At 42.7% G+C, this 27,537-nt stretch overlaps 1 protein-coding gene across 2 annotated transcripts; it reads left to right on the top strand.

The window, feature by feature from the left end:
• The first annotated feature begins 529 nt into the window (after window positions 1-529).
• Window positions 530-26,993, top strand: LOC142472273 (sodium-dependent phosphate transport protein 2C-like). Of its 2 annotated transcripts, none has more exons than XM_075579239.1 (13): window positions 530-552; window positions 11,955-12,137; window positions 13,721-13,828; window positions 17,271-17,399; window positions 18,415-18,558; window positions 19,777-19,888; window positions 20,508-20,703; window positions 20,969-21,058; window positions 22,097-22,214; window positions 23,296-23,463; window positions 24,627-24,743; window positions 25,133-25,257; window positions 26,317-26,993. In XM_075579239.1, exons 2-13 carry the CDS (start codon window positions 12,002-12,004, stop codon window positions 26,824-26,826), a joined length of 1,953 nt encoding a protein of 650 aa, XP_075435354.1. In that variant the 5' UTR covers window positions 530-552; window positions 11,955-12,001; the 3' UTR covers window positions 26,827-26,993. The 2 variants fall into 2 exon arrangements, with proteins under 2 accessions (XP_075435354.1, XP_075435353.1); XM_075579238.1 differs by lacking the exon at window positions 530-552 and adding an exon at window positions 7,650-7,779.
• Window positions 26,994-27,537: the final 544 nt, after the last annotated feature.

Here is a 27,537-nt window from a genome sequence, read left to right as displayed (position 1 = left end):
AATATTCACAATTCTGTCCATAACAAGTTGAATATATAGGAGCGCCAATCTTCTTACAGCCTTTTTTTGGGAGATTAAAAAGGATGCGTCCTGCTTATACAATCTACAACACATTCGTTATTGCATGATCCCACGTTAGACCAGAGTGTAAACTAATTGTCGATTCCATTTATTGAGTTATTACTATTTACTTTGTATCTGTACCTGATAACCTTAAAGAACATCTTAATATATCTCAATATTTTGTTTGTTAAATAAATAATTTAAATAATGTGAGGAAGTGAAGGAAGGGGGCTTGGGATGTCTGTAATTAGCACATATTTGTATTTTCTCACATAGTGTAAATAATGTTAATAACAATTATGAGAAGATGTAAACTATGTGAATCTGATATTTTTAGCTATGGTCCATCAAGAAATGCTGGTGAAAAGAAGATGCGTAAAGCTGGTACATAAAGGAAGTTTTCTACTGGACAAGTGGAGAAGACAAGACAGTGGTGAAGACACGGCTTTCACTCCATTGGCTGTCATCATGGAGCTATTCACATCAACGGTATGTGCTAACACTAATTTAACTCTACCTGCAAGTCATTGGAGTCATTTATTTTCACATAGATGCAGCAAAACCCTTCCTTTAACCTCTTTGCTCTCTGATGACTGAGTCTTAATAGGCACTGAGGCATCAACTAGGAGGAAAGTGTTACCATCTGAACCAGTTGGGATTTCCGACTCTAGAATGGTTAACCTCTGGCATTAACTCAAGGTCAACAGTTTGCTAGTGATCCAGTCCTTGTTTTGTGTTCCCACTTTTCGGGTCTGGTAATAGCTGTGGTATAAGATCTAACGAAAGCCTGGCTTGGATCATTACCACATTATTTAGAGTCTGTATACATAAGTGGGATTTCATCTTATGAATCCAGGGTTCAGATTCATATATCTACATACAGTGACAAAAGTATCCACCTATATACTATAAATAGACAATAAATAATGATTCAGCGAGTGTCTTTCTATCTTATTTACAGTATATACACTGTAACATACAAGAAAGGTTAAAGGATTTCAACAAGGCAATGCAGTAAAAGAATAACACAATAATTGTGCTAGACATAAGGCTATCCTAATGTAGGGCACAGGTGGCGAACTCCAGTCTTCAAGGGCCACCAGCAGGTCAGCTTTAAGGATATCCCTGCTTCAGCACAGGTGGCTCAATCAGTGGATCAGTCATTGGCCGAGCCACTGACTGAGCCACCTGTGATGACGCAGGGATATCCTTAAAACCTGACCTGTTGGTGGCCCTTGAGGACTGGAGTTGCTTACCCCTGATGTACAGTAGGGTGTGTAGTTTTACTGCAGATAGGAACATAGACAGACGAGGTGGGCCAGCTGGTTCTTACCTGCCATTGAATTCTATGGATAGAATGCCCTTTTCCCTGTCTAACAATAGCACTAACATTGTGAAATAAATGTATACATTTCCCCTGCAGAGGTTTCTTGCTTATTCATAACTGTGACAATATTTCCTAATGCGTTTAGTACTTAACAGATATACAGAGCATGTGGTTTCTAACCTTCCAATGGATGAAGCATTGTTCTGAGTTTGATATGAGCCCACAGCAAAACTCATCATAAAGCAATGATGAATAATAATGCAGGATGTAAGAAGTATAATCTATCTTATGTTGTCACTCCCTGGAGCGATGTGACACGAAGCAGTAAAGGTGCAGTGCCACTTACTGTAGCTAATTATTTGGTACCTTAGAATTCCTCTTTTCTTATTCCGATATCGCACATCGTGATAAAATTATCACACTTTCCTATTCTGATGATGGTAAAATTATCACACTTTCCTATTCTGATGATGGTAAAATTATCACACTTTCATATTCTGATGATGGTAAAATTATCACACTTTCCTATTCTGATGATGGTAAAATTATCACACTTTCCTATTCTGATGATGGACTAATGCACAACCCTTTTTGTGAGGCTTTAACATTTCTGCCACTGGAATGCTGATTTTAGGGGGGGTTAGTCACAAAGGGGCGTAAAACCTTATCAATAAAGACACTAGCTTTTTCTGTGAAGTTGCCAATCCCGAGACTATAGGTCTTCCACATGGGGGCAATCTATTCTTATTCATTTTTGGAAGATGATAGAAGGTAGCTAGTTGGGGGCTTCTAACAAGAATTAATTCATATTCCTGCTGGGTGATCACTTTGGCATCTAGACCATCTTTGCTTATTTGTATCAGATCTTTTTGGAACTCCACAGATGAGTCACTATCAAGAATGTTATAGCTTGACCGATCTGACAATAATCACATGCTCTCCTTCACATAGTCCTCTTGGTTAAGGATAACAATATCCCCTCCCTTGTCAGAAAGTTTAATAATAATGTCTTTTGCCTCCATTAACTCCTCAAGGGCGTTCCTTTCACTTTTACTCGTGTTACCGCCCCGTAGGCAATGTGGTAATTTGTTCATATCATTGATAACGAAATGGGAGAATACCTGGACATTTGTGCATGTTTCTGTGGCTGGGGTACAATTAGGGTCTGTAAATTAACCTTCGCCCTGTATTCTTTCTAGAAAAACTATTTAGATCATCTAAACAAGCGAAATCGTTTGCGTTCCCCTGCGGTATTTATGTATTTGACCTGTTGTCTTCGTGTGAAGAACTTGTGAAGGAGAAGTTTGGGTCAAAAGTGGTTAACATTTTTGATGCCGTCAAAGTATGTATGTATGTATGTATGTATGTATGTCAAAGTGATATAGTAGGGATGTGGGAGAAAATGAAAGGCCTCTAGATAGGCCCTTAAGATGTTGAGGATTAAGTAGCATCTTGGACAGATTTATGACCTGATGTTTGTCTGGTGGACTACTGTTTATCTCCGTGGTCGTCGCTTCTTGTGGCGCCCCCTGTACGCCCAAACTTCTCTGTTCCTTAAGTTTATTCCCCTTTCCTCTTCTAGTCTTCTCCTTACTTGCAAGGGAGGGCTGAAGTGGTCCTGGTCTAAAAAAAAGACGCGGAGGGGGAATAATGTTGAGATCGACCTCTCTCGGGTCTGGACTGCTGTCCTTCAATGGGTTGGTACCCCTCACGCTCCGAATTCTCCCATCCAGTAGATGATTTTATCATTCTGGGGCCTTGTCTATGTTTATGGCGAATATTAAATCTGAACACCTTTCCCTCCTTAAAATCTTTCTCATCTTTTATGAAGTTCTTTTGTTTCCTAACCTTGATTTCATTTGTAAGTTTCTCTATTATATTGTAGTCTGTTCTCAAAGTCCCCGAAGTCTGGTGTGTTTTCCATTTAGTAACGTCTAGAAGAAGTACGTCTAGATCTCAGTTCACGGCATTAAGTCTCCTGGTCCTCATGATCTATTAGTAACATTATAAGTCTCATAGGACACTGTAAGAGTGTGTGCGCCCACGACTTAATGAAAATATCATCCATCATAAAGGTGTGTTGGTGAGAGATTCGGCCTCAGTCCTTTCAGGGATAATTCAGATTTGAGGTAGTTTTGTAGGCTAAACATATCCCACCATATTTTTGTTTGCTGCCTATATACCCTGTCTAAATCAGAGAAATACTGTCTGATGTCACCGACTGATGGATTAACAGTGGTATCTAGATTGGTGTAGAACACATTCTGGGCCTCATTGACCCAGTTATCTGGTTTATTGGATAGGAAACCCGCCATACATAGTGTCTAATATAGTGTACAGTATACGGTTAATATAAAATAGTCTAATCCAATTGGCATATAATCAATAGCGAGCTGGTGAACACAGAAAGATATATTAAACATAAAGAAGCCCACTGCTCAGCATTGGAAGTAAATGTGACTCAGTTAGTGCACCTAAAGGAAACAAAAGGGAGTACGCACAGAGGGGATGAGGGGTAGAGTCCCTTAGTCAGCACACAACCTCTGACATGTCACACTAGTGCTATAAATATAGCTATGAATGGGACTAATTGCCCTTTGGTAGACACAATTGACGGTGGTAGCTGTAATGAATTCCTAAGACTATTCCTGAATGGAGGGGAAGCAGAGATAGTGCATGGTCCAATGAGTGGATTTAAATTAAAACTTTAATAGGTATGCTCTTACAAATAAATCAAATGGACAATGATAACATACAATAATTAGGGTGAAGGAGTGGCTCAGTGAGTAAAGACACTGACTAGCACTGAGTTTGAAGCCTGGTTCAATTCCCGGTGTTGGCTCCTTGTAACCTTGGGCAAGTCACTTTATCTCCCTGTGCCTGTGCCTAGATTGTATGCTCCACGGGGCAGGGACCTGTGCCTGCAAAATGTCTCTGTAAAGCGCTATGTAAAAAAACAAGCAGCGCTATACAAGAACATGCTATTATTATTATTAATGTCAGCAACACAGTAATTAAGTGCTAAAATATATACAGTGATTACTTAGGTGAAATAGTAAAAACAAGGTAGTCAGACCCAAATCTCCAACAATACCCACAGAACCAAAAGAACGACCGTAGTTCTGTTAACTGCCTGGGCCAGGATGCAATAGCCTCCAGTTTGGATGGATCAGTGGCCAGCCCTTCATCGGATACGATGTCTCCCGCATATGTGATGGGTGTTTGTCCATGGATAGCTTCAATCCACTCTTGCTCAAAGGGTCCAGTACTTTCATTAGGCGAGTCTCGTGCTCTTCCAATGTTCTCCCAAAAACGATGAGATCGCCTGGGTATACTAACACCTCCAGTAAGTTTATGTCCCCCACTAGTCCATCAATCTTTGGAATGTGACTGGGGCTCCGGACACTCCTTGGGACATATGTTCATATTAATATGAAGGTCGTCGTCTCCTTGTCCTGCTCACACATGAGTATCTGATAATCAGGGCTGCAGACAGCTTTCCTGGGTCCCAGGACTAGACTTTCCACTAGGTCCTCTGTCAGTGTCGGTGGCATTGCAAGACGCCGCCTCTATCTATCTGTCACACTCCCATCTTTCCCCTCCCTCTCATTCTCTCCCTCCTCCCTCTCTCACTCAACTCTCCCACACACCCAACTCTCTCTCTCCCATGCCCCACCTCTCTCTTTCTCCTCAACATCTCTCTCCCTCCCCCAACTTATCTCTCCTTCCACCCCAACCTATCTCTCTCTCCCGCCCCCTCCCCCTCTCTCTCCCTTCCCCCACATCTCTCTCCCTGCCCCAAACTACCTCTCCCTCTACCAACCTATCTCTCCTCCCCCAACCCTCTGTCCAACCCCAGCCTCCCTGTCCCTCCCCAACTTCTCTCTCCCTCCCCCCACCTTTCTCGCTCAACTTCTCTCTTCCTCCCCACAACCTCTCTCTCTCCCTCCCATACCTCTCTCTCCCTTCTCCACCTCCCCCCCCCAACTTTTTCTCCCTCCCCCACTCACTTCTCTCTCCCTCCCCCAAAACTCTCTCTCCCCCAACCTCAACTTCTCCCACCTCTCTCCCCCTCCCCACATCTCTTTCTCCCCCTTGCCACCTCTTTCTCCCTCCATACCTCTCTCTCTCCCCAACTCTCTCTCCCTCTGCCTGAACCTCTCACACCAACCTCTCTCTCCCTCCTCCACCAACCTCTCTCTCTCCCTCCAACCTCTATATCCCTCCCCAATCGCTCTTCCTCCCTTCAACCTCTCTCTCCCTCCCCCCTGTCTCTCTCTATCTTTCTCCCTACCCCCCAACTATCTCTCACTCCTCCAACAACCTCTCTCCACCTCTCTCTCCCTCCCTAAATCTCTCTCTACCTCCACCTAACCTTTCTCTCCCTCCCTCGCCAAATCTCTTCTCCCTCCCCCGCAAACTCTCTGTCCATCCCCAGCCTCTCTGTTCCTTCCCAACCTCTCTCCCTCCCCCAACCTCTCTCTCCCTCCCCCAACCTCTCTCTCCCTCCACCCAACCTCTCTCTCCCTCCACCCACCTCTCTCCCTCCACCCACCTCTCTCCCTCCCACCTCTCTCCCTCCCACCTCTCTCTCCCCTCTCCAACTCTCTCTCAATCCCGTCCACCTCTCTCTCCCTCTTCCCAACATCTCCCTCCCCCACCTCTCTCTCCTCCCCATCTCTCTTTTTCCACATCATTCTCTCTCCCTCCCCACCTCTCTCTCTCACTCCCCCACCTTTTTCTCCTCCCCAACTCTCTCCCTCCACCCCAACCTCTCTCTCTCTCTCTCACTTCCAACCTCTCTATTCGTCCCCCCAACTGATCTCTTTCCCCTCCAACTCTCTCTCCATCCCACCCACCTTTCTCTCTCTCCTCCCAACCTTTCCCTCCCCCACCTCTCTCTCTCTCTTTCCCACCCCACCTCTCTCCCTCCCCCACCTCTCTCCTCCCCCAACCTCTATCCTCACCAACCTCTCTCTCTCTCACTCCCCAAACCTCTCTCTTCCTCCCCCACCTCTCTCATCCTCCCATACCACTCTCTGCCCCCACTACTATCCCTCCCCCACCTATTTCTCCCTCCCACCTCTCTCCCTCCCCCCCCACTTATCTCCCTCCCCCCCACACCTGACTCTCCCTCCCCAATCTCTCTATCCCCCCACCTCTCTCCCACTCTCCCTCTACCTGCCTTGACCTCGGAACTGAACCTGACTACCCTTTGCCTGCCGCCTGCCGCGACCCCAGAACCGGACCTGACTGTCCCTGCATCTCAGGCCAAGGTCGATGTATTACTCCCTACCTCTGCCCTGCGGGTCTGTATCCTGTCTTGCAGTCAGCAATGTTACATTATCGCCCCTTGAGTACAATTTAACCGTGTCTTTGTCTGATCTTATCTATCGTTTAGGTAGGGGGGGGTATTGTGTGTCGTGCACATCAACCGAAATCTCAGCAGTGCCTCCAATGTAACCCCTCGATATTCTCATCAGACTGACATCTATATATGGCGGGATCCTCAAGTCCTGTTCCCCATTATGGCTGGTGCTATATCACTAGCTGAGCATGTGGCCGAAGGTCAGACAAATGGGCACAACACAAGGTTTTACATAATACAAGCGTATTTATAGAAAAAACCCTCCAAACACAGTAAAAATATATATATATATACTAACGCTCCTCAAACAGGAGGATCATTCACTAACAGGCACAGTGCATTACATATAAACCGCTGCACAGGTGCGTACCAATGTCTCTCTCCAATTCCACCCAACCCTGTGTTACAGGGGGCCCGTGTGTAGGTGCTGGTACGCCGTTGGAGCTCTTATGAAAAGTGTGTGACTGTAGCAGGCCTGTCTCTTCGCAACGACTTCAGGGCCCTTTCTCAATAATGAAGATCCCCTCTGTAGTTACATCAGGCCAACCTTAGTCTGGTAGGCTGCTACTCTGCTCTTACTCTACTAGTGGGCCTGTCAGTCACCCATGCTCCGCTGAGCGACCCTGTTCTCAGGTCACTCCGGGTCAGCCAGCCCTGCCCCCTCGTGCTCATCCAGGGGCTCTTAAAAACTCCCCTCTTTAGCCGCTCCTCTCTTGAGTCAAACGTCATCGGCTGGGGGCCATGTCCATCAAAGAGTCACATCCTGGGCACACCGCAGAGAGGAGCCAGCCAGGGGGCAGTGTGTATCTTAGCTGTATATATTTCCAATTGGGTTACACAGGGTTAAAATGATTGGGTCCATTCAGATTAGCCCGGTAAACATTAATTTCAGAAGACTGATAGAAAAGATGTAATGTGCATAGATAGCACAAAACTTTGACCCCCGCTACCTGTGGTTTATATACGGCGCACACGCCGCTTACCCCTGCATTTGGCCAGCTGCTGAATTCCACTCTGCCAGGTAAGTGAAGAATGATGAACCTATTGCTTATGTGTCACTGATTCACTAGGAATATATGGCAATTACCATTAGAATATACTAATAACATTTCACGTTATGGAATGCTGATAGTGTACACAGCTCTATTCCCTACAAAATGAGAATTAATACTACCATGACCTACCCGGTATGTCACACGGGCCCCTGGCGTGCCAGCCCTAACGATGTACCAGTTACTGAGCGTCATAAGTGCAACACAAGAGACGAGGCACAGTTACCCCCTAATGTAAGGATCTATTTCTCACAATTGGTGCAAATAATTTAAAGCCACCATTAAAATTTACATTTTGTTAAAAAGCAGACAGAGCAGAGAAATAAAGTGAGTCACAGAGACGCAGTGTGTGAAACATCTCATTATAATGGAAGCAGCAGGTACCGCCTCCTTAACCCCCGCTGTTATGCTCTGAAGTGCAAACTGCCGCTCTGGGGGAAAACGTGATGTTTATACTATAAGAATATATCAGAAAAAACTGTTAGAGATTGTGGGGTGCTATGCACGAGAGGGAAAAGAGGGCGAAATCATAGAAAACGGACTAAAAATCTGTGTGCGCACGCCGACCACCATTTGTGAGGCTGCTTTTAATGCACTGATCTCTGCGTTTGTGTGCCGCACGACCTAGCAACATCGAGGTATTGTGAAAGAGGGACGTGTTGAGGGGAGGGTCTGTGGCTTTGCAGCGCCGCAGCAATAACAGAAACAAATAGTAAACTGTTCCATAATTAATTAAAGTTCATACTTCTGATACTTCTTCAGGGTTTTTTGCCCGTCACCTCAGAGATGGCGAATAGCGGTTCAATATTCTCCAATGCATTAGATTAGCCACATGCAATATTGGCAAGAAGTTACGGTCATTATTGTATTGATTAATTGAAACATCGGCAGCGCGTTGTGTGACATAGAAGCATGTGTCAGCATGAAGGTGTGAATGCTGCAACTGCCACTAAGTAAATAATAATCATTTGTTATTGTATAGCACTGCAAGTTTTATGTAGCGCTTTACAGAGACATTTTGCAGGCACAGGTCCCTGCCCCGTGGAGCTTACAATCTATGTTTTTTTGGTGCCTGAGGCACAGGGAGATAAAGTGACTTGCCCGAGGTCACAAGGAGCCGACTTTGATCAAATACCTCCCGTGTCGGTGTGAAAGTCAATGTGTAATCTGTATTAATCGTCCACCTGTAAAACTAGCAGATGTATCGATGTCTTTGTACATAATGTATAACCCTGCTCACTTAATGCAGTCATGTATTTGTAACTATGTATCTGCCCAGGACATATTTGCAAACGAGAGGTATCTCTATTACTTCCTGGTAAAACATTTTATAAATAAATAAATTATCAAAGAAAAGGGATAATGATACATTGTACGAGATGTTTGGCTTTGATAAATAAAGTATCGTGTTTTTTTCCTGCGGTTTTGCAGCTGGGAGACTTTAATACAGATTTGCCAATGCGTTTCTCTACCCAGTGGGAAATGCGTTGGGTTTTGGACTGTCTGGGCCAGCCGTTCATTCCACAGGTCGATCACTCGCTGTGAAAAACGCCGTTAAGTTATGTCAAAATGGAAGTGCTAGAATTGATGCAGGTCACATCATTGTAAATCTACGCTGTGCTGTAATAGTCTTTCAATACAACGTACTCTGGTCGTTTTTTATTTAGACCAGTGAGGCTCAACTCCAGTCCTCTTGGGCCTCCAACAGGTCAGGTTTCATGAATATCCCTGCTTCACTGATTGAGCCACCTGTGCTGAAGCAGGGATAGCCATAAAACCTGTCCTGTTTTAGAGTGTATGTATTTTATAGACACAGAGGTTCATTTAAAGTCTGCTACATACAGTACAGTAAGCCTTTGTGAAACTGGAGACTGACGTAACACTTCTTGCTGATGTGTGTTCTCAGATTGTGTAATGTTGAGAGAGAGAGAAACAGAGAGAGGGCGAGAGAGAGAGAGAGTGTGGGTGAGAGAGAAAGAGAGAGGGTGACTGAGATAGAGAGGGTGTGGGTGAGAGAGAGAGTGGGTGACAGAGAGAGAGTGGGTGACAGAGAGGAGAGTGGGTGACAGAGGGAGAGAGGGTGACAGAGAGAGAGTGGGTGACAGAGAGAGAGTGGGTGACAGAGAGAGAGAGTGGGTGACAGAGAGAGAGTGGGTGACAGAGAGAGAGAGGGTGACAGAGGGAGAGAGGGTGACAGAGGGAGAGAGGGTGACAGAGAGAGAGAGAGAGGGTGACAGAGAGAGAGAGAGGTGTGGTGCACGGTAAAGGGTCAATAGTTCTAGTCTGTAAGGATCCCTAGAGATCCAATATACCGGCACAGCACAAGAAGAAGGTCCCCCTGGGGATCGAAACGTCAGGCATATGTATGTATGTATTGTATGTCTTTATTTATATAGCGCCATTAATGTACATAGCGCGTCACAGCAGTAATACATGTGACAATCATATAAATAATATAAATAACACATAAAGGGGAGAAGTGCTTCAGACATAAAAGTAACATTTAGGAAAATTAGTCCCTGTTCCAAAGAGCATACAATCTAATTTGTTGTTAGGAAGAATGTACAGAGACAGTAGGAGGGCGTTCTGTTAAGTGCGTCTACAAAGGGCCAAGGTTAATGTATGAGGTGTTAATTATCAGCCATGGAGCTACTCATATGCTTCTTTAAGACGGTGTGTTTTAAGGTGGGTCTTAAATGTGGATAGAGAGGGTGCTAGTTGGATATTGAGGGGCAGGGTATTCCAGAGGTGTGGGGCAGTCAGTGACAAGGGTTTAAGGGGGGGAGAGGGCTTTAGATACAAAAGGGGTAGAGAGAAGACATCCTTGGGAAGAACGCAAGAGTCGGGATGGTGTATAGCGAGAATTTAGAGCTGAGATGTAAGGAGGGGCAGAAGAGTGTAAAGCTTTAAAAGTGAGGAGGAGAATTGAGTGTGATACGGGATTTGATAGGAAGCCAGGAGAGGGATTTCAGCAGGGGAGACACTTAGACAGATCTAGGAAAGAGTAGAGTGATTCTGGCAGCAGCATTTAGGATAGATTGTAGTGGAGACAGGTTAGAGGCAAGAAGGCCGGACAGCAGGAGGTTACAGTAGTCGAGACGTGAGAGAATGAGGGCCTGTGTCAGAGTTTTTGCAGTCGAGCAACAGAGGAACAAGTGTATCTTGGTAATATTGCGTAGGAAAAAAACGACAGTTTTTAGCTACCTTTTGAATGTGAGAAGAGAATGTGAGAGAGGAGTTGAGTGTGACCCCTAGGTAGCGTGCTTGGCTTACTGGGTGAATGGTAGTACTTCCAACAGTAATGTGTGCATTTTGGACCCAATAAACCACTTTCTGTGATTATTTCTTGTGCTGTGCCGGTATATTGGATCTCTAGGGATCCTTACAGACATATATATATATATATATATATATATATATATATATATATATATATATATATATATATATATATATATATATATATATTGGAGCATAGTGGAAAAGAGAGGCTTGAAACCGCAGTACCTGGAAGATCATTGGGGGTATAGGGGGGCTTTATCCAGCAGTGGATCGACAAGGATTTATTAATTATTATTTTTTTATAGTTATAGTCTATAGTTGATGCATTACAATTACATTTAATTTTGTTGCCAGAAAACAGAACTACATTTATGAAGGGCTTTCACTGTGATTTCATAACCCCAGTTTTCCAACCACCTCTGATAAATAGCCCTCATTCACCCCAGACGTTGACGATCTGAGTTAATAAAGTGATAGACACAGGAGTTGCTGCATGTGCTGCAATGTGATAAATATGATCTGTGGTTTAAAAGGCTCAGTCACACTTTTTTATTCCAGTAGAGAGCAGGATATACAACAGAAAGGAAAACACACAACTCACTGTATTATCTACCTTAAACATACAAACTGTACATAATTAACTACTGTATACAGTATATAGGTAATCCCCCTCACCCGTACAGAAGGTATAAAAACATCCATGATCATAAAAGTTTACAACCTAATGAGAAACACGGACATAGAAACTAAAATAATGCTTTCTCAACATCTTGGAAACGTATTAGCCAACGTGGTTTTATATGCTACTAACTCTTTGCTGCCCGTGTCACCAACCTGATATGACTTTGTGTTTCCAACTCAGCTTACCACCTCCAGACTTGCGAAAGATCTCAAAGCAGTGACACCAACATGCCATTCACAACCAATGAGCCATTCACAACCAACCAGCCATTCCCGACCACCAAGCCACAGTTACCTCTCGCTGAAATAACACTGACCATTGATGAAACGCAGACAAAGGTGCCACTGGAGAACCTACCATTTGGTAAGACTACAGGCAACTGTAAAATACGACTGTATTAAATATATTATATATATCCACTTCTGCTTTTGATACTGACTTTTTCGTATCCACAGAAACTCACGGAGAGATCTGAGATTTATGAATATTACAATATTATTATTACAATGGTTATTGATGCTGGGAAAGAAGCAGACAAGCAATGTAATGCAGAGTCCTAATGGCTAGCAGTCCATAGACATGTCAATTCAAAATGCGGTTTGCTACCACCAAATGTCAGAGCTATAAAGTGGGAGCAATTAAGGCCGATAGAGCTACATCTGTGAAGCAATGCCATGCTCTGTTAGAGTTATAGGCCACTGGAGGAAGCAGAATACATAGGCTTATTTCTTATTAAATCTATTTCTTCTGCTTTATCGTGATATTTTACCTCAGAAGTAGAAATAACCCATGACCGCCTCTGGTTTTGCGAAGCAGCAACAAGATTGAAAAAAAAACGTATTACTTTTATGTACAAAATTGAATAGGGTCATTTCTGCACTAGAATAAAACTGGAGGAAATTCTATTTGTCTAGTTAGTCCTTCTGTGAATATAAAGAAGAGGCAAGAAGGACATTTGATCAGATAGGCATGTTCTGATCTGACTCTTGCCATTGGCCATTATTATATCACAGTACAAAAAAAAGGTCAAACTGCACACCCGTCTTAAAATAAAATAAAAAAAGGTATTGAAAAATCGATGTTTCAGTATAAAACTATACCTTCCAGGACTGATATACTTTCATACCAAAATGTCAATATTTCAATACATTTTTTATTGGTTTTAAGACTGGTGTGCAGTTTGACCTTTTTTGTATTGTAATATGTGATTGCAGCTGCCGGGCTGCAACGAACAAGCACCCAGCAAACACAGTGCTGCCTTGGTGGACATCTCCATTTTCCAGTTAGTTTCATTATTATATCACAACATATCACATATATACAGCTCAACCCCGTTATAGCGCGATCCGCTACAACACGAATCTGCTTATAACGCGGTCTGAGTGTGGCTCCCGATTTGAAAACCTCCATTTTACCGCGCGAGGACTTACTTGCAGCTGCCAGCTCTCTCCTCACTTCATAGAGCTGTGTCCACGGGCTCTCCTCTCTGCCGCTGTCAGCTCTAGTGCGCGGCGTCTCAGAGGAGGGTCACATGACACAACACACATCCCCGTCCACATTTTTTTTTTAAACATTCAAATCGATGCTTTATTACTAACGGACACATACACAAACACACACCTACACTTACACCATGTGGGAATTGAATATTAATACATTTTATATAATACACATGCAGGGATCGAACTCAGGACCTTCCATATACTGGTCCAATACATTATTATAAATATATTTATTTAATTTTAATGTGATCACGGTTATAACGCGGTCTCATTCTGTGGCCCCCAAGGACCGTGTTATAACGGGGTATAGCTGTACTTTTTTTCTATTGAAATGATTGGTAATGCTTATACAGTATGTGATCTGTAATGACTTGTGGTGCCCATGGTGAATAGCATTGGTCATAACTGTATCCAACCCTTTAAAATGAAGCTTTTAATATATAGATGCAACAACTCTACCAACGAATGATCTGTCCATTGACGAAGACATTCATGATAAAGATGACCCCTGGGCTTTACCAGAACTGCAAGCTGCTGGTCCTTCCTGGAAAGGTATGTATGGCACCAACTAGTCATGTTTCCAAGATGCTCTCAATAAATGCTTATGTGAAATGGAACTAGGAATAGGATCCAAGTCCTATTCATTCCAAGTTAGCAAAAGTCCATATCACTTCAGCACAACCTCAACAAACTGATTGTCAATTGACTGGGACAAGACTTATTATCAACTAATCTTACAAGGAGACCAAATTTAAAAAAAAGTTAGGAGTAGATGGAAGAGAGAAAAACTTTTGACTACATCAAAGATAGAAGGGCCTTCTGACACCAATAACCTGTTCTTCCCACCACAGAAGGACAAAATACTATAGATCTGCTTGTCTTTCATATCGCCATTTCACTTTCTTCTTACATTTATTTTTTTTAAAGGTATTGATGGGTCACTGGTCCCTTGTGCCAGACAAGTGCTTTTTCATTTTTTTACCTCTTTTAGCTATTTTCCTCTTTTTACCTTGGTTGTTTCCAAACGCTATCCTGTGGGCCAGCAAAATGCTCAGCATTGGCTGCTAGAAATTAATAGCCCTACACGTCTTATAATACTACCCCACCTTCAAGACAAACCTGAACACCCACTTCTTCAATGAAGCATCCTTATCGCTTGGACTCATGGCTATTGTCACACACCCACAGTCGCTCCTGTATGTATGTATGTATGTATGTATATCTTTATTTATGAAGTGCCATTCATGTACATAGCACTTCACAGCAGTAATACACGTGATAATGATATAAATAACAAATAATACAAATAACACATAATGGGAGGAAGTGCTTTCAGACATTTAGGAAAAGGAGTTCCTGCTCCGAAGAGCTTACAATCTAATTGATAAGTAGGAGGAACGTACAGAGACAGTAGGAAGGTGTTCTGGTAAGTGCATCTATAAGGGGCCATGGTTTATGTATGAGATGTATAGTATACGCCACGGAGCTACCCATAAGCTTCGTTAAGGTGTTTTTTAAGATGGGTCTAAGGTGGATAGAGAGAGTGCTAGTTGGAAATTGAGGGGAAGGGCATTCCAGAGGTGTGGGGTAGTGAGCGAGAGAGGTTTAAGGTGAGAGAGGTCTTTAGACACAAAGGGGTAGAGAGAAGACATCCTTGAGCAGAACGCAAGAGTCAGGATGGTGTAGAGCGAGAAATTAGGGCTGAGATGTAAGGAGGGGCAGAAGAGTGTAAAGCTTTAAAAGTGAGGAAAATTGAGTGTGGGATACAGGATTTGATAGGAAGCCAGGATAGGGATTTCAACAGGGGTGGATGCTAAGGCAGATGTAGGAAAGAGTAGAGTGATTCTGGCAGCAGCGTTGAGGATAGATTGCAGGGGAGACAGGTGAGAGGCAGGAAGGCCGGACAGCAGGAGGTTACTGTAGTTGAGACGGGAGAGAATGAGGGTCTGTGTCAGAGTTTTAGCAGTCTACCAACCATTGTGGCCAAGCACTGCCATCTACTGCACTTATTCCCTCACCTGCTGTCTCTGTAAGTTTCCCAACATACCACTTAGATTGTAAGCTCTCTGGGGAAGGGATTTCTTTTCCTAATGTCTGACTTTGTTGTGCTTATTGTATTATAATTCCCTGTACTGTATTGTCTTTGTAAAGTGCTGATGACACTGTGGGCGCTGTGTGTGTGTGTGTGTGTGTGTGTGTGTGTGTGTGTGTGTGTGTGTGTGTGTGTGTGTGTGTGTGTGTGTGTGTGTGTGTGTGTGTGTGTGTGTGTGTGTGTGTGTGTGTGTGTGTGTGTGTAGCAAGGGATTCTGGGAAATTACATGCAAATGAGCTCACCGTGTCAACTTTTGCCTGAATACCATTTTTACATGGAACCCTTATACACTAATGCTCGCTGTGAACACAGCTTTTAAGCACAGCAAAGGAATCAGATGCAAAGCGAGAAACCATTCACAGACATGTTTCAACCTTAACTTAAAATGTGTATGGTAAATCCTATAACCTCACACTGATGAGACACATTAAGGTAGAAACATGTCTGTGAGTGGTTTCTACCTGTGAGTGGTGAGTGCGCATTAGCGTATAAGGGTTCCATGTAAAAATAGATTTCAGGCAATAGGTGACACGGTGTGCTCATTTGCATGTAATTTCCCAGAATCCCTTGCTGCAGTGGAAGTGCTGTGTGCTGGGTGATAATGGTGAAAGACAGGGTTGCAGACCTGCCTAAGACATGCAAATGAATATACAGGAATATTTACAGTTGCTTTACGCTTTACTGTGGAGGGTTTTGGTCACTTTTTTACCCACCATAACCTTAATAGTCGTGGTGATTACCTACTCTTATCTCATTTGAGCAAATGTCAGCAAGCCAACCTCACACTGATGATACCCATCAAGGTTGAAACATGTCTGTAAGTGGGTTAACTGACTTTGCATCTCCCAAGTCCTTGCTTAAAAGCTGTGTTTAAAGCAGCATGCATTGACTAAGGGTTGCTCATGTAATGTGAGCATGAGATAAAAAGTGGCACTGTGTGCTCATTTGCATGTCATTTCCCAGAATCCCTTGCTGCAGTGGAAGTGCTGTTTGCTGGGTGATAATGGTGAAAGTCACAGGGTTGCAGACCTGTCTAAGACATGCAAATGAATATACAGGAATATTTACAGTTGATATATATATATATATATATATATATATATATATATATATATATATATATATATATATATATAGTAAATAAAAAGATCACTTGTGAGCACATTCACATGTCACATTTCACCATTATCACCCAGCATACAGTGCTTCCACTGCAGCATGGGATTCTGGGAAATGACATGCAAATGAGCACACCGTGTCACCTTTTGCCTGAAAAACCATTGTTGTTGGCTACATGGATATATATATATATATATATATATATATATATATATATATATATATATATATATATATATATATATATATATATATATATATATATATATATATATATATATATATATAAGATATACATACACTGTGCTAAAAACTTCAGTCCCACAAGGTAGGTAGGTGAGTGCGCATGATGTGTTTGCATCTGGCTCTGCCAGCTGTTGGCTGTTTGGTAATTCAGGCATTATCATTGGCTCTGTCTTCTCTAAACCTGTTCTTATAATTATGATGGGTATTCAGTTTACCAGTGCTCTGGTTGGGAACTGCTGGGGATTTTTATTTATTTTTAACTATTAATTCACTATTGCCAACCTGTGTTATCATGTCTTTGGAGTTTAATCCCGGTTCTCCCAAATAAATAAAGTGACAGTTTAAATGTGAATGAACTGGGATTAAAGTTAGAAAGCTACATGTGAATACAATTACACCACAACAAGTTTTCATTTAGAGCATTCTTACCTCTTTTCCTCTACTGTTTTTATTGTTGATTAGCACTAAAGGGACATCGATGCTTAAGAATGAATGAATAAACAAACCAATAATTATACATCATGGTTTTTACTCCAGAGTTAAACACGAAGCAAAGGATAAAGAGTGTTGTGATCGGTATATTGAAGGGATGCCTTCTGCTGGGATTCCTTTACTTCTTCATCTGCTCCTTAGATGTTCTGAGCTCTGCATTCCAGCTGGTGGGAAGTAAGTAGTACATGCTCCTCATTTAGGCCCGTAGTTAATAAGTGGTGCTAACCCATACCACACTCTGTTTGGTTACTATGTCCCAGAATGCAATAAAGCACAGTATGAGTTTCTTTCTCATTGAATAATAACGGTCATTTGTGATCTTACCACATCCGTATCATGGGGGTGATTTAGATGTATTCTTCTGTCGGTGCTGACTAGGGTTGCCAGGTGGCTTCTCCAAAAATACTGGACACAAGGGTGAAAGGTGTGACGCACTCGAGACACACACACACCCCTCTCACCTCTCTTTGCTCCATGCTGTTTTCTCCTCTCCTTGGCCCCACCCCCAGGCTCCTGGCACCTCCTCCTAATTGGCTGCATTACCCAGCAGCCGCCAATCAGGATGGAGGAAGCTTCCCAGCCCCTTAGCAGCAGCCATGCTCTCTCTCTACTTGGGGAAATCCCCCGGCCCCCCCAAGCCGGTCAGGTCACTACAGTACGTCCATAGAGGTAATACCGGTAAACACACACATGTCCAGTATTCCCTCTAATTTTTTACTGGACAGTGCCCAAATACAGGACAGTCCGGTTCAATACTGGACACCTGACAACCCTACAGTGACTGAACAATGTCTGGGATCTTGCTTCTGCCATATGTTGAAGTTCTGAGAGATCATGTTCCTCTATGTGCCGCACTGTTCACAAAGAGTCTCATAAGTTGAATGACTATTTATTTGCAGAGTTTATAATGTACGACGTGTCGGGGAACTCCCTTCCTCAGGTCGAATATTGCACCTGAGGAAGGAAGTTCCCTGACACGTCGTGCATTATAAACTCTGCAAATCAATAGTCATTCAGCTATAAATGTCTTGTTATGAGACTCTCTGTGAACCGTGTGAAAAATAGAAAAACACCATCTCAGAACTACCGTTGAATAATGGGCATTTCTTCTTTCTTCCTATCTGAAATCCCTTTTCTCTCTCTTTCGTCCTGTCTGGTTTTCTTCATCCCCCTTTCTCTCGCTGTGCAGGTAAACTCACAAATGATATCTTCAGTGACAACAGCATCCTGTCCAATCCCATTGCTGGGCTGGTGATCGGAGTGCTGGTCACTGTCCTGGTCCAAAGCTCCAGCACCTCCTCCTCCATCATCGTCAGTATGGTGTCTTCAGGAAGTAAGTACAGCAACATGTGGATTAAAAGGTGAGTGTGTGAGTGTGTGTGTGTGTGTGTGTTTGTGTGCGTGCGTGCGTGCGTGCGTGTGTGTGTGTGTGTGTGTGTAAATAGGCAAGAGACATGCTGCTCAAGTAAGTCAAAAATAGACAGGAGTGAGAACGCGGACACATCCAGCCACAATGTTATGGCCGCCAGCCGTGCTCAATCATACCGAAGGATACAGAAAACGTTATCTAATTATTTGTATACAAAAACATCTGAGAGTCCATTAAAAAATAAAAGTAAAAATCCTCAAGTGCATAAGACTAAGATTATACGCAGCGCGATGGCGCTCGCACGCGGGCACGGCAGTGCGCTACGGCGCGACCGCGTTTTGAAGAGACAAAAAATGTGTCTTTTCAAGAGCGGCCGCGTGACGTCAGCATCACGTGAGCGGTTCAGCCAATGAGGGCGAACCAGCTTCGTGAAGCTTCCGCCATGCCTCCCCAATCGCCTCCCCAATCGCCTGCATCTCAGTGCACACATCGCTGGGGCAAAAGGCGTGCACGTGAGGCTATGCGGTCCATCGCGCGCGCGCGCAGGTAAGCACTGTAATCTTAGCCTAAGAGTGTCTCTAAACACTAATAAACTTAAGAGAAGGACGTCCCTGTGATAGCACAGAAACTCCCAATTGCCAGGGTGATTAATGAGTTACTTAACACTTCATTTTACTTTAGGAACTGAAAAAATATGGCAAATATAGAACATAAAATTAAAATACAGCGCAATGTTAGTGAGATCATTTGGTCTAAAAAGATGGCAGGAAGGATCTGCTCGCTAGGAGATTTCGTGCCATCTACAGGGATTTCTCTTTTCTTAAGTTGACGTCTAAGTGATCGTCTCCCTTTTGAGCACCCCCATTTATACACATATATTGCACACTAGCTGAGCAAAGGTTTCTGTGTTGTGAATCTCTATATAGTGAAGCACAGGCGGTCAGAATAGAAATACCTCATACGCATACAAAGGATATACCATTGAAAAAAATATATAAAGCTTCAACTAGCAAAAAAAGATCGTTTACATTAAGCACATGATTAAGAAGCTCGTATTGTATTTGCAATGCCGGTGTACCTGTTTCAGCGGCCTAGCTGTGGCAGGCGGAGACTTCTGTTCATTAGCTTAAATTCTGTACGAAACCTCAGTTAAAAAGCTGGTCTGTTTCTGTTGTGTTCTAGTACTGAAAGTGAAGGCTTCCATCCCCATCATCATGGGAGTCAACGTAGGGACCTCAGTCACCAGTACCTTGGTTTCCTTGGCACAATCTGGGGACCGGAATGAGTTTCGAAGGTATGTTTTTTACCTGGCCTATAAATAAGATAGCTAAACCTTTAATTACCGTGCCTTAATACCGCAGAACTCTACTCATTAAGAGGAGATATGTCCCTTATAATACATTGAAACTGTAAAGCCTTTATCATCTCTGGTCCTATCCTCCTTCTTTGTCTTAGGTTTCCCTGCACTTATCCGATGCATTTGTTTATAATGAGTTTCTAAAGTTTTCCCATAAGCCTCTGCTTTGAGGGTGTTCCATTTTGACCACCGCTCTTTGAGAGAAGAGAAATGTCCTCACTGCTTGATCACAGAGACTTTAATTCTGTGCTAGAGCATTTACAACTTTTAGTAAAATGTAGTGCTGACTAATCTGCCCCGGGCAGAGAGAGGAACCCCAGGCCAAGTTTAATTGTTTTTAGTCAGGCTATCTGTGGTAAGCAACAGCACTTGATATTATAACAAAAATAGGGAAATATAGCGATAAATCAAACCATACTTATAGTTTGAATGTGCACAATGAGACACGCAGACTGACAAACATTCTGAAATATATAGTAGATATATATATACATACATACACACACTCTCCCCACTGACTATTAAGAATATAACAGCTTGAATTTCATGGTCTCAGGGCTTTTGGGGGCTCAGCTGTACACGGCATATTTAACTGGATGACAGTCCTTGTCTTGCTGCCCATTGAGATTGGCACGAGCTACCTGTATCATGTCTCCAAAGCCATCATCGACAGCTTCAACATTCAATCAGGAGGAGAAGCCCCAGATATCTTGAAGGTCATTACAGAGCCCTTCACTCAACTCATCATAAAGGTAAGAGGTTTATCTTCACCCTGTAGGAAATGACTGTCTATTTATCTATATACCTACCTATCATATATTAACATCTATAATGTATCTACAGTAGTTATATATCATCTATATATCTACCATGTATCATCTATATATCTATTTATTTGTGTGCCTGTCTGACCCTTTATCTAAGTATTAACTTGTCTATGTATGTATTTGCCTGCCTTTCTATCTTTTTATCCATCTTGTGGCATCCCTGATTATCTCTCATGTTTAACCCCTGCAGCTAGATAGCTCAGTAATAGCTGGAGGTCCCACTGGAGCAAGCAAGAACATGAGTCTTATCAAGAAGTGGTGTGTAACGAAGAATTTCATTGTGAGTACCAGAGCCAAGTAATTCCCAGAAACTAAAAAAAACTATGGGAATAAAAATGCATGAACCGTCATGGACAGGTTTAATTTGAATGTGTACCTACTTGCATTGATTTCATATAATACTGTAGAGATGGATGAATTTGGGGGCTGGATTTGGATCTGACACGGATGGGCCGGTTCCGTTGGTCCGCGGATTTCCGCAAATCAATCCTCAAAAAGGACCATTCGCTTCTTCCGGATTTTTTTGTTTTTTTTTTGACAATCTAATCCGCGTGTCGAATCTTTTGAAGTTCGACTAAGTACCACTACTTTTTTTTTAAGTTACTTTGACCACTGCCAACTAACAAGTCATCACGTTTGTAAATGTCAGCCTGTTGTAGCTGTGATGGGAACTGTAAGTGCCACCAAAGTCCAACACCTGAATTCGAGAACGTGGTTGCATCCGTGCGAGCCATTTGTTAAAGTGCAGTAGTTGATGACCTTTTACCAAGCGAAAACCCACCATTGAACTGAACGGTGGCAGAATTGCTATCCTGATGCTCAGTAGTGAATACCCCCATGTGTTATACTGTGTGCTTTTACTTCCAATATCAATGGCTACAACATGTCTTTGTTCTGCAAGTGACCTCCCTTGGTTCTTGGAAGTTGAAGCTGTTGGTTTTTTATGTGAAGAGCACTCTAACAATATCTTTCTGAAGAGCACCTGGAATATCCCTGCTTCAGCAAAGGTGGTTCAATCAGTGGCTCAAAATTGAGCCACCTTTGCTGAAGCAGGGATAACCTGATAACCTGACCAGTTGGTGGCCCTTAAGAACTGGAATTGGCCGCCCCTGTGCTATGCCAAATTGCATGCATGTACAAACCAACTACTGTACTTATTTATGTAACCATTCCTGTGACCGAGAGGCCTGCCCCAGAGCAGCAATAGGGGAAGTGCTGTGGTTTTAGGGTATGCAGCCATAAAACCATTGCTAGTACCTTTAAAGGAACATATTACTTCTCATTATGGTATTAAACACCTGCGGTTTGTTTCTAACAGGTCACCGAAAACGTCTCTGTGACCAACGCAACTGAGTGCGACTTCTTTCAGTGCTTCGAGACGGAAAATGGGACGTTTGTGGAGAAGAACATCACCTACACGGAGAACATAAAGAAATGTGAGATGGGGAATGAGCAAGACACTGCGATCTTCCGGAAGGGATGTGTTTCAGGACAGTGCCGTTTATTATCTAATGACATTGATCAGTTGTAGGAACCTTGTTTCATTAGATTCCTACATCCAGCATGTCCTCCTTTCCCCGCCCAGCTTCCCCGGGACCCACATGAAACGCTCTGCCCTGTGCCCCAGAAACGCTGTCGGCGAGCCTGCTTACAATGGGTTATATTCAGCAGCGTGTGACAGTGCTGATTTGGCACTACCAATCTTTATTGAATAAACCCTCGGGGCCTATATCTACTAAGCAGTCTTCTGCTTTATCACGCCCTCCAGCTCTGGAAGACGTGTTACAATGCATTGAACTTGAATGTGTTTTCCAGTGCCGGACGGTGCCTCATGGCAGAAAACGACTTGGTAAATACAGCCCATTCTGCGTTATACTGTCACTGAAGTGGGAGGGACAGAATTGATCGGGCACAGTTTACTCCTATCTCTGTTATTGTTACGCTGTAGTTACCTTAAAGCAGCAGTACAAGCTGACGGATTAAAAATATATATATTCCCCTTTAATATGTAATTTGCTAAGTTGCCAATCGATCGGCAACTTAGCTAATTACAGTACTAATCATGAAGATTTGGCTTGAGGGTTCACTAAATGGCTGTCAGTGCAGCAGAAGAGGACCAAAGATGCAAAGTTCTGTGTGGACGATCATGTGACCAGGCAGTCACTAGATACAATGTGTGCACTGCTAGAGAGAGGGCAGGGCTCAAAAAGGGGTGTGCCAGAGCCTGTTTCAGAAGAGGAAGAGGGTGTGACTTTGTAAATGGTTTCTATATAAACAAAAAATGCTTGTTACATTATAATACATTAAAAATGTCATACAGAGTTGTTTAAAAAAAATGCTACAAGCATTTTCTCATAGTACAGAACTGACTTATTATTTTTTTTTTAAACAAACGTAGAATATTGCTAGATCTGCTGCTTTAAATAACATATCTTAATACCGCCAGTGTGAGGTGTGGCTGTAATGTATCACGCTCATTCATTGTATGTCGTTTTCATACTTTCTCCAAACTAAAAGGTCACCACATGTTTGTAAACGCCAACCTACCTGACATTGCTGTGGGGTTCATCCTGCTGACTGCATCTCTCTTGGTCCTCTGCACCTGCCTGATCCTCATCGTCAAGCTGCTCAACTCCGTGCTGAAGGGGCAGATCGCTCAGGTTATCAAAAAGATCATCAACGCCGGTAAGCAGACTCCTAACCACCAAGAGCAGAGCATGGGGAAGGAGGCTGGACGCGGACGTGATGGGCGCATAAAGTCAAGGTTGCTGGCTCACCGGGCAGTTATAAACTGGATCGAACTTATAACGCCATATACACAGAGATGAGCAAAGGTTATGCACGAATCACAATTTATTTAACAACAAAACAATTCTCAGGTGAACTCTTTTTTTTTTTTCAGGACAGGTTTGTGGACCTGTCTGAGACGTGAATGTGCTCCCAAGTGGTATTTTTATTAAAATAACAATAATAATAATACAATCATTACACTGCTATTTTACTTTACAGTATGTTTCTGGATTAAGTAGGGGGCACCAAACATTAAATACAAATATATATTATTTGGGTGATCTGCTGCCATGTTGAAAACCTCCTTAGAATGCCACCCTTACCCCCCCAGCTCTTCATGCGTACGTTTGTTATGGGTTTCTGTTATATCTTTCGGCAGACAACATGAACGTTCTTTATAGAGGAAATAGAATGGACTGTGCTTTCAAACCTCACAGGTCTATTGTACCATTGGAAGGACTTACAATAATAATAATCAGTGCTCGACAAACCTATACATTTGCTCGCCCCGGGCGAGTGGATGTAACATCGTGGCGAGCTCCTATTGGCTCAAGCAGCACACGTTTGGTACTAGGTGGCGAGTAGATTTTTTTGTGTGGCAAGTAGATTTTTTGGTGATTTGTCGACCACTGATAATAATAATAATAATAATAATAATAATAATGCTATAAAATGTAATACTACTTTTCTTTATAGATCACTAAAATGCATGCAGCACTCTACATAGAATTATGCAGCCAAAATGAGTAATCCCCCAAAGAATATAATGTTGTCACCTAAGGTACAGGGAAACAAAGTGATTGGGTTATAGGGAGAGTTGGCACTGGGATTTGAACCAGTTTCACCCACTTCAAAGGCAGTGTTCCTTTTCAGGACCCCTACTGTTGTTCCATTACAAAGTATCACAACCTATCATGAATCTACACTTGTACTAGGACCAATACGGCTACTAGAGTGTCTGTTGATACATCTTTCAAAAGGTTGTGGCTTTCAAATTAGATCCTGAGACAACTTTGGCATGAGGTGGTTAACTTCTTCTGTTCTCTGGGACCACCCAGATTTCCCATTCCCATTCAGCTGGTTGAGCGGATATTTGGCCATCATCATCGGAGCCGTAATGACTTTTGTTGTCCAGAGCAGTTCTGTCTTCACTGCGGCTATTATCCCCTTGATGGGTAAGTATGATAAACCTTTGGCCACAATTATGTATTGTAGGGTCTGTCCCAGAGCTGTCCAATTAGAAGAAATATGTGTATGTTTGTTTGTGTGTGTTAGTCTGTGTCTATGTGTGCGTGTTAGTCTGTGTCTATATGTGTGTTAGTATGTGTCTGCTGAAGAGGTTGTAGATGCATGTACCTAGGTTACAGTTGTTTTCATGTGATCAGTAAGTGGTTAGAATAAGGACTCTATATTCTTCAGTAAATCATTGATCAGCCAGTCACAAAGTTAATGATACGCTAGTTGTATTTCTTTTCCCCATTAGTTTGATCTTCGTCCTGGTATATGTGTTACATTTTTCCACCAGCTGTAGATCACGTTTTCACAGCATGTAACTTAATTGCAGGTGTCGGGGTCATAAGCATGAACAGAGCTTATCCTTTGTTCCTGGGGTCCAACATCGGGACCACCACTACAGCAGTGCTGGCAGCCCTGGCTAGTCCTGCTGAGACCCTCATCGATTCTGTGCAGGTACAATGTCTCTTGACTTCTGAATATTCTCAGGGCATGAGGGTGGGGGCAGACTATTTTGTTGTAGAGGTATGAGAACCCATGGAAACTAAGGTCCTTATTCCCCCGCCTCTATTACAAACATTATATGCTGTGAACATAACCAACGTTTCAATGTATGGAATGGCCTTCCTCAGTCATACAGACCACTTCCTTCAGAAGAAGGTTCCTCTTTCTTCACATTCAATCATGCAATGTAAATGTCTTGAATTAACATGAACGTATATGATGGTCAATCAATGAATTCAGTGATACCGTGGTCTCCTATGTACAGAGTCCACTAGCCCATCTTCCTTCTCCAAAAGTTGCCCTTTATAGCCCTTATTTCAAATTGGAAGAAATAATTTATTTAACATATTTGCTTTTGCATCTTTTTAAATGTTTTTAAATGTTTCTCCAATGTGTATAAGAGTTCAACTCTTAAAAAATGGATGCAATGTAAATTTGGGTTTATAAACTCCCTGATTCTATAACCAGCCTTAATGTGTGCTTTAAACTAGATTCAACGTGTGCTAGTACCTTTTTGAAAAGGAAGTCATGATTTGAGATGGGTGAATTTTGGGGCGGCTTTGGATCCGCAGCGGATCGGCCGGTTCCTTTGGTTCGCCGATTTCCATGGATCCATCTCAAAAAGGGAGATTCGCGTTTTGTGGATTTTCTCATCATTATTGGCAATACAATCCTCGGCTTCGGCAATCCGTTGGCGGAATTTTAAGAATCCGCCGACGGATTGCTGAATCTGCAGATTGGAGTCTACAAATCCATCAACGGATTGTACCCAATCACAGTGTGTGATTTAATCCACGCAGATTAAAACCTACCAAATCCGTTTGCCGATTTGACACCACTGAGAGGATTTTGGGGGACGAATCCGCGGAAAGCCGGGAAATGGATTTTTGGGCTGATTCGCAAATCTCTAGTCTTGATGAACAAAGCATTGCTCCTGCAGTCATGACTACTGCTTTTTGTAATGTAATTTTGACCAATGGCTTTAAACATGTCATGCTTTCCCCTTTGTAGGTCGCCTTTATCCATCTGTTCTTCAACCTGACTGGTTTGGTTCTCTGGTATATTATACCCATTCTGCGTATTCCTATCCCGATAGCGAAGAAATTCGGAGACATCACAGCCAAGTATCGCTGGTTTGCCGTCCTATACCTGCTCCTCAGCTTCCTTATTTTGCCCCTGGCTGTCTTTGGCCTCTCCGTTGCTGGCTGGATTGTGCTGGCCGCTGTGGGAGGCCCTATTCTTTTCATCATAATCGTCGTCATTATAGTGAATATTCTGCAGAAGAAGGTCCCATCATGTTTACCACCGTTCCTGAGGACCTGGGATTTCTTGCCCATCTGGCTGCACTCCTTTGCTCCCTGGGACAGGCTTATTTTCTCCTTCTGTGGATGCTGCTGTCGGAAGTGCTCCCAGCATGAGGAAGAAAAGGAGAAGCCGAAGGACCTTATTCCTGTGGACTTATCATCCAGTGAAGCACATTGCTATGATAATCCTGAGTTTGTTCAATCACTAGAGCTATGAGGGTGATATCAACCATCCACATTGACTATCCAGAATCCAACCGGACTTAAAAACTCCTCTTCTCACTAACCCCAACTCCCCACCCTCAACTATTTAAGATTTGAAAAAATTACCTTTTTGTACTTAATGTTCAATCTTTTTTTTATATAAATATCATGTGCTCTTTACCAGTTAAATAATGCATTCACCTATTCAACTGGCTGGATCCCAATGGAACCCCAACCTTAATACAAGTTAGAACTGTAGTGGGTTTTTCCATAATACCCTACCCCACATGTAAAGAGTAGGCACAAATCCTTATACCAGTAAAGGGTGTGAATGTGGCAGCTTTTTAATATAATCTGTGTCTGCTATATCATGCTGCTGTAAGCAGTTCTAGAAGGAACCAAGAACATTATTGATCTCAACACCTTTATACATTCATCAATTTAATTCACCCAAATGGATGTGATTTAGTGGGTTTTGGCTACAATTGGTATGTGTAAGGCTACAAAATCATTGATACTGCTAATAAGTGATACTGTCTCTAATAAGTGAAACCCACTTAAAATGAGACATTACAGTCTTTATACTTCCTACCTGGAACAGCAAACATCTTAGAAAAGTGCATTAATGCATCAAAGTCACTACAACACATTCAGACTCAGTGGGACGCTCAGAACACAACTCCGTAGGATTATACTAAAATGTGTATTGAATCAACTAATGATT

The sequence above is a fragment of the Ascaphus truei genome, chromosome 21, assembly GCF_040206685.1.
Source record: "Ascaphus truei isolate aAscTru1 chromosome 21, aAscTru1.hap1, whole genome shotgun sequence".
Taxonomy (NCBI): domain Eukaryota; kingdom Metazoa; phylum Chordata; class Amphibia; order Anura; family Ascaphidae; genus Ascaphus; species Ascaphus truei.
This window is presented reverse-complemented; position numbering and strand designations above follow the sequence as displayed.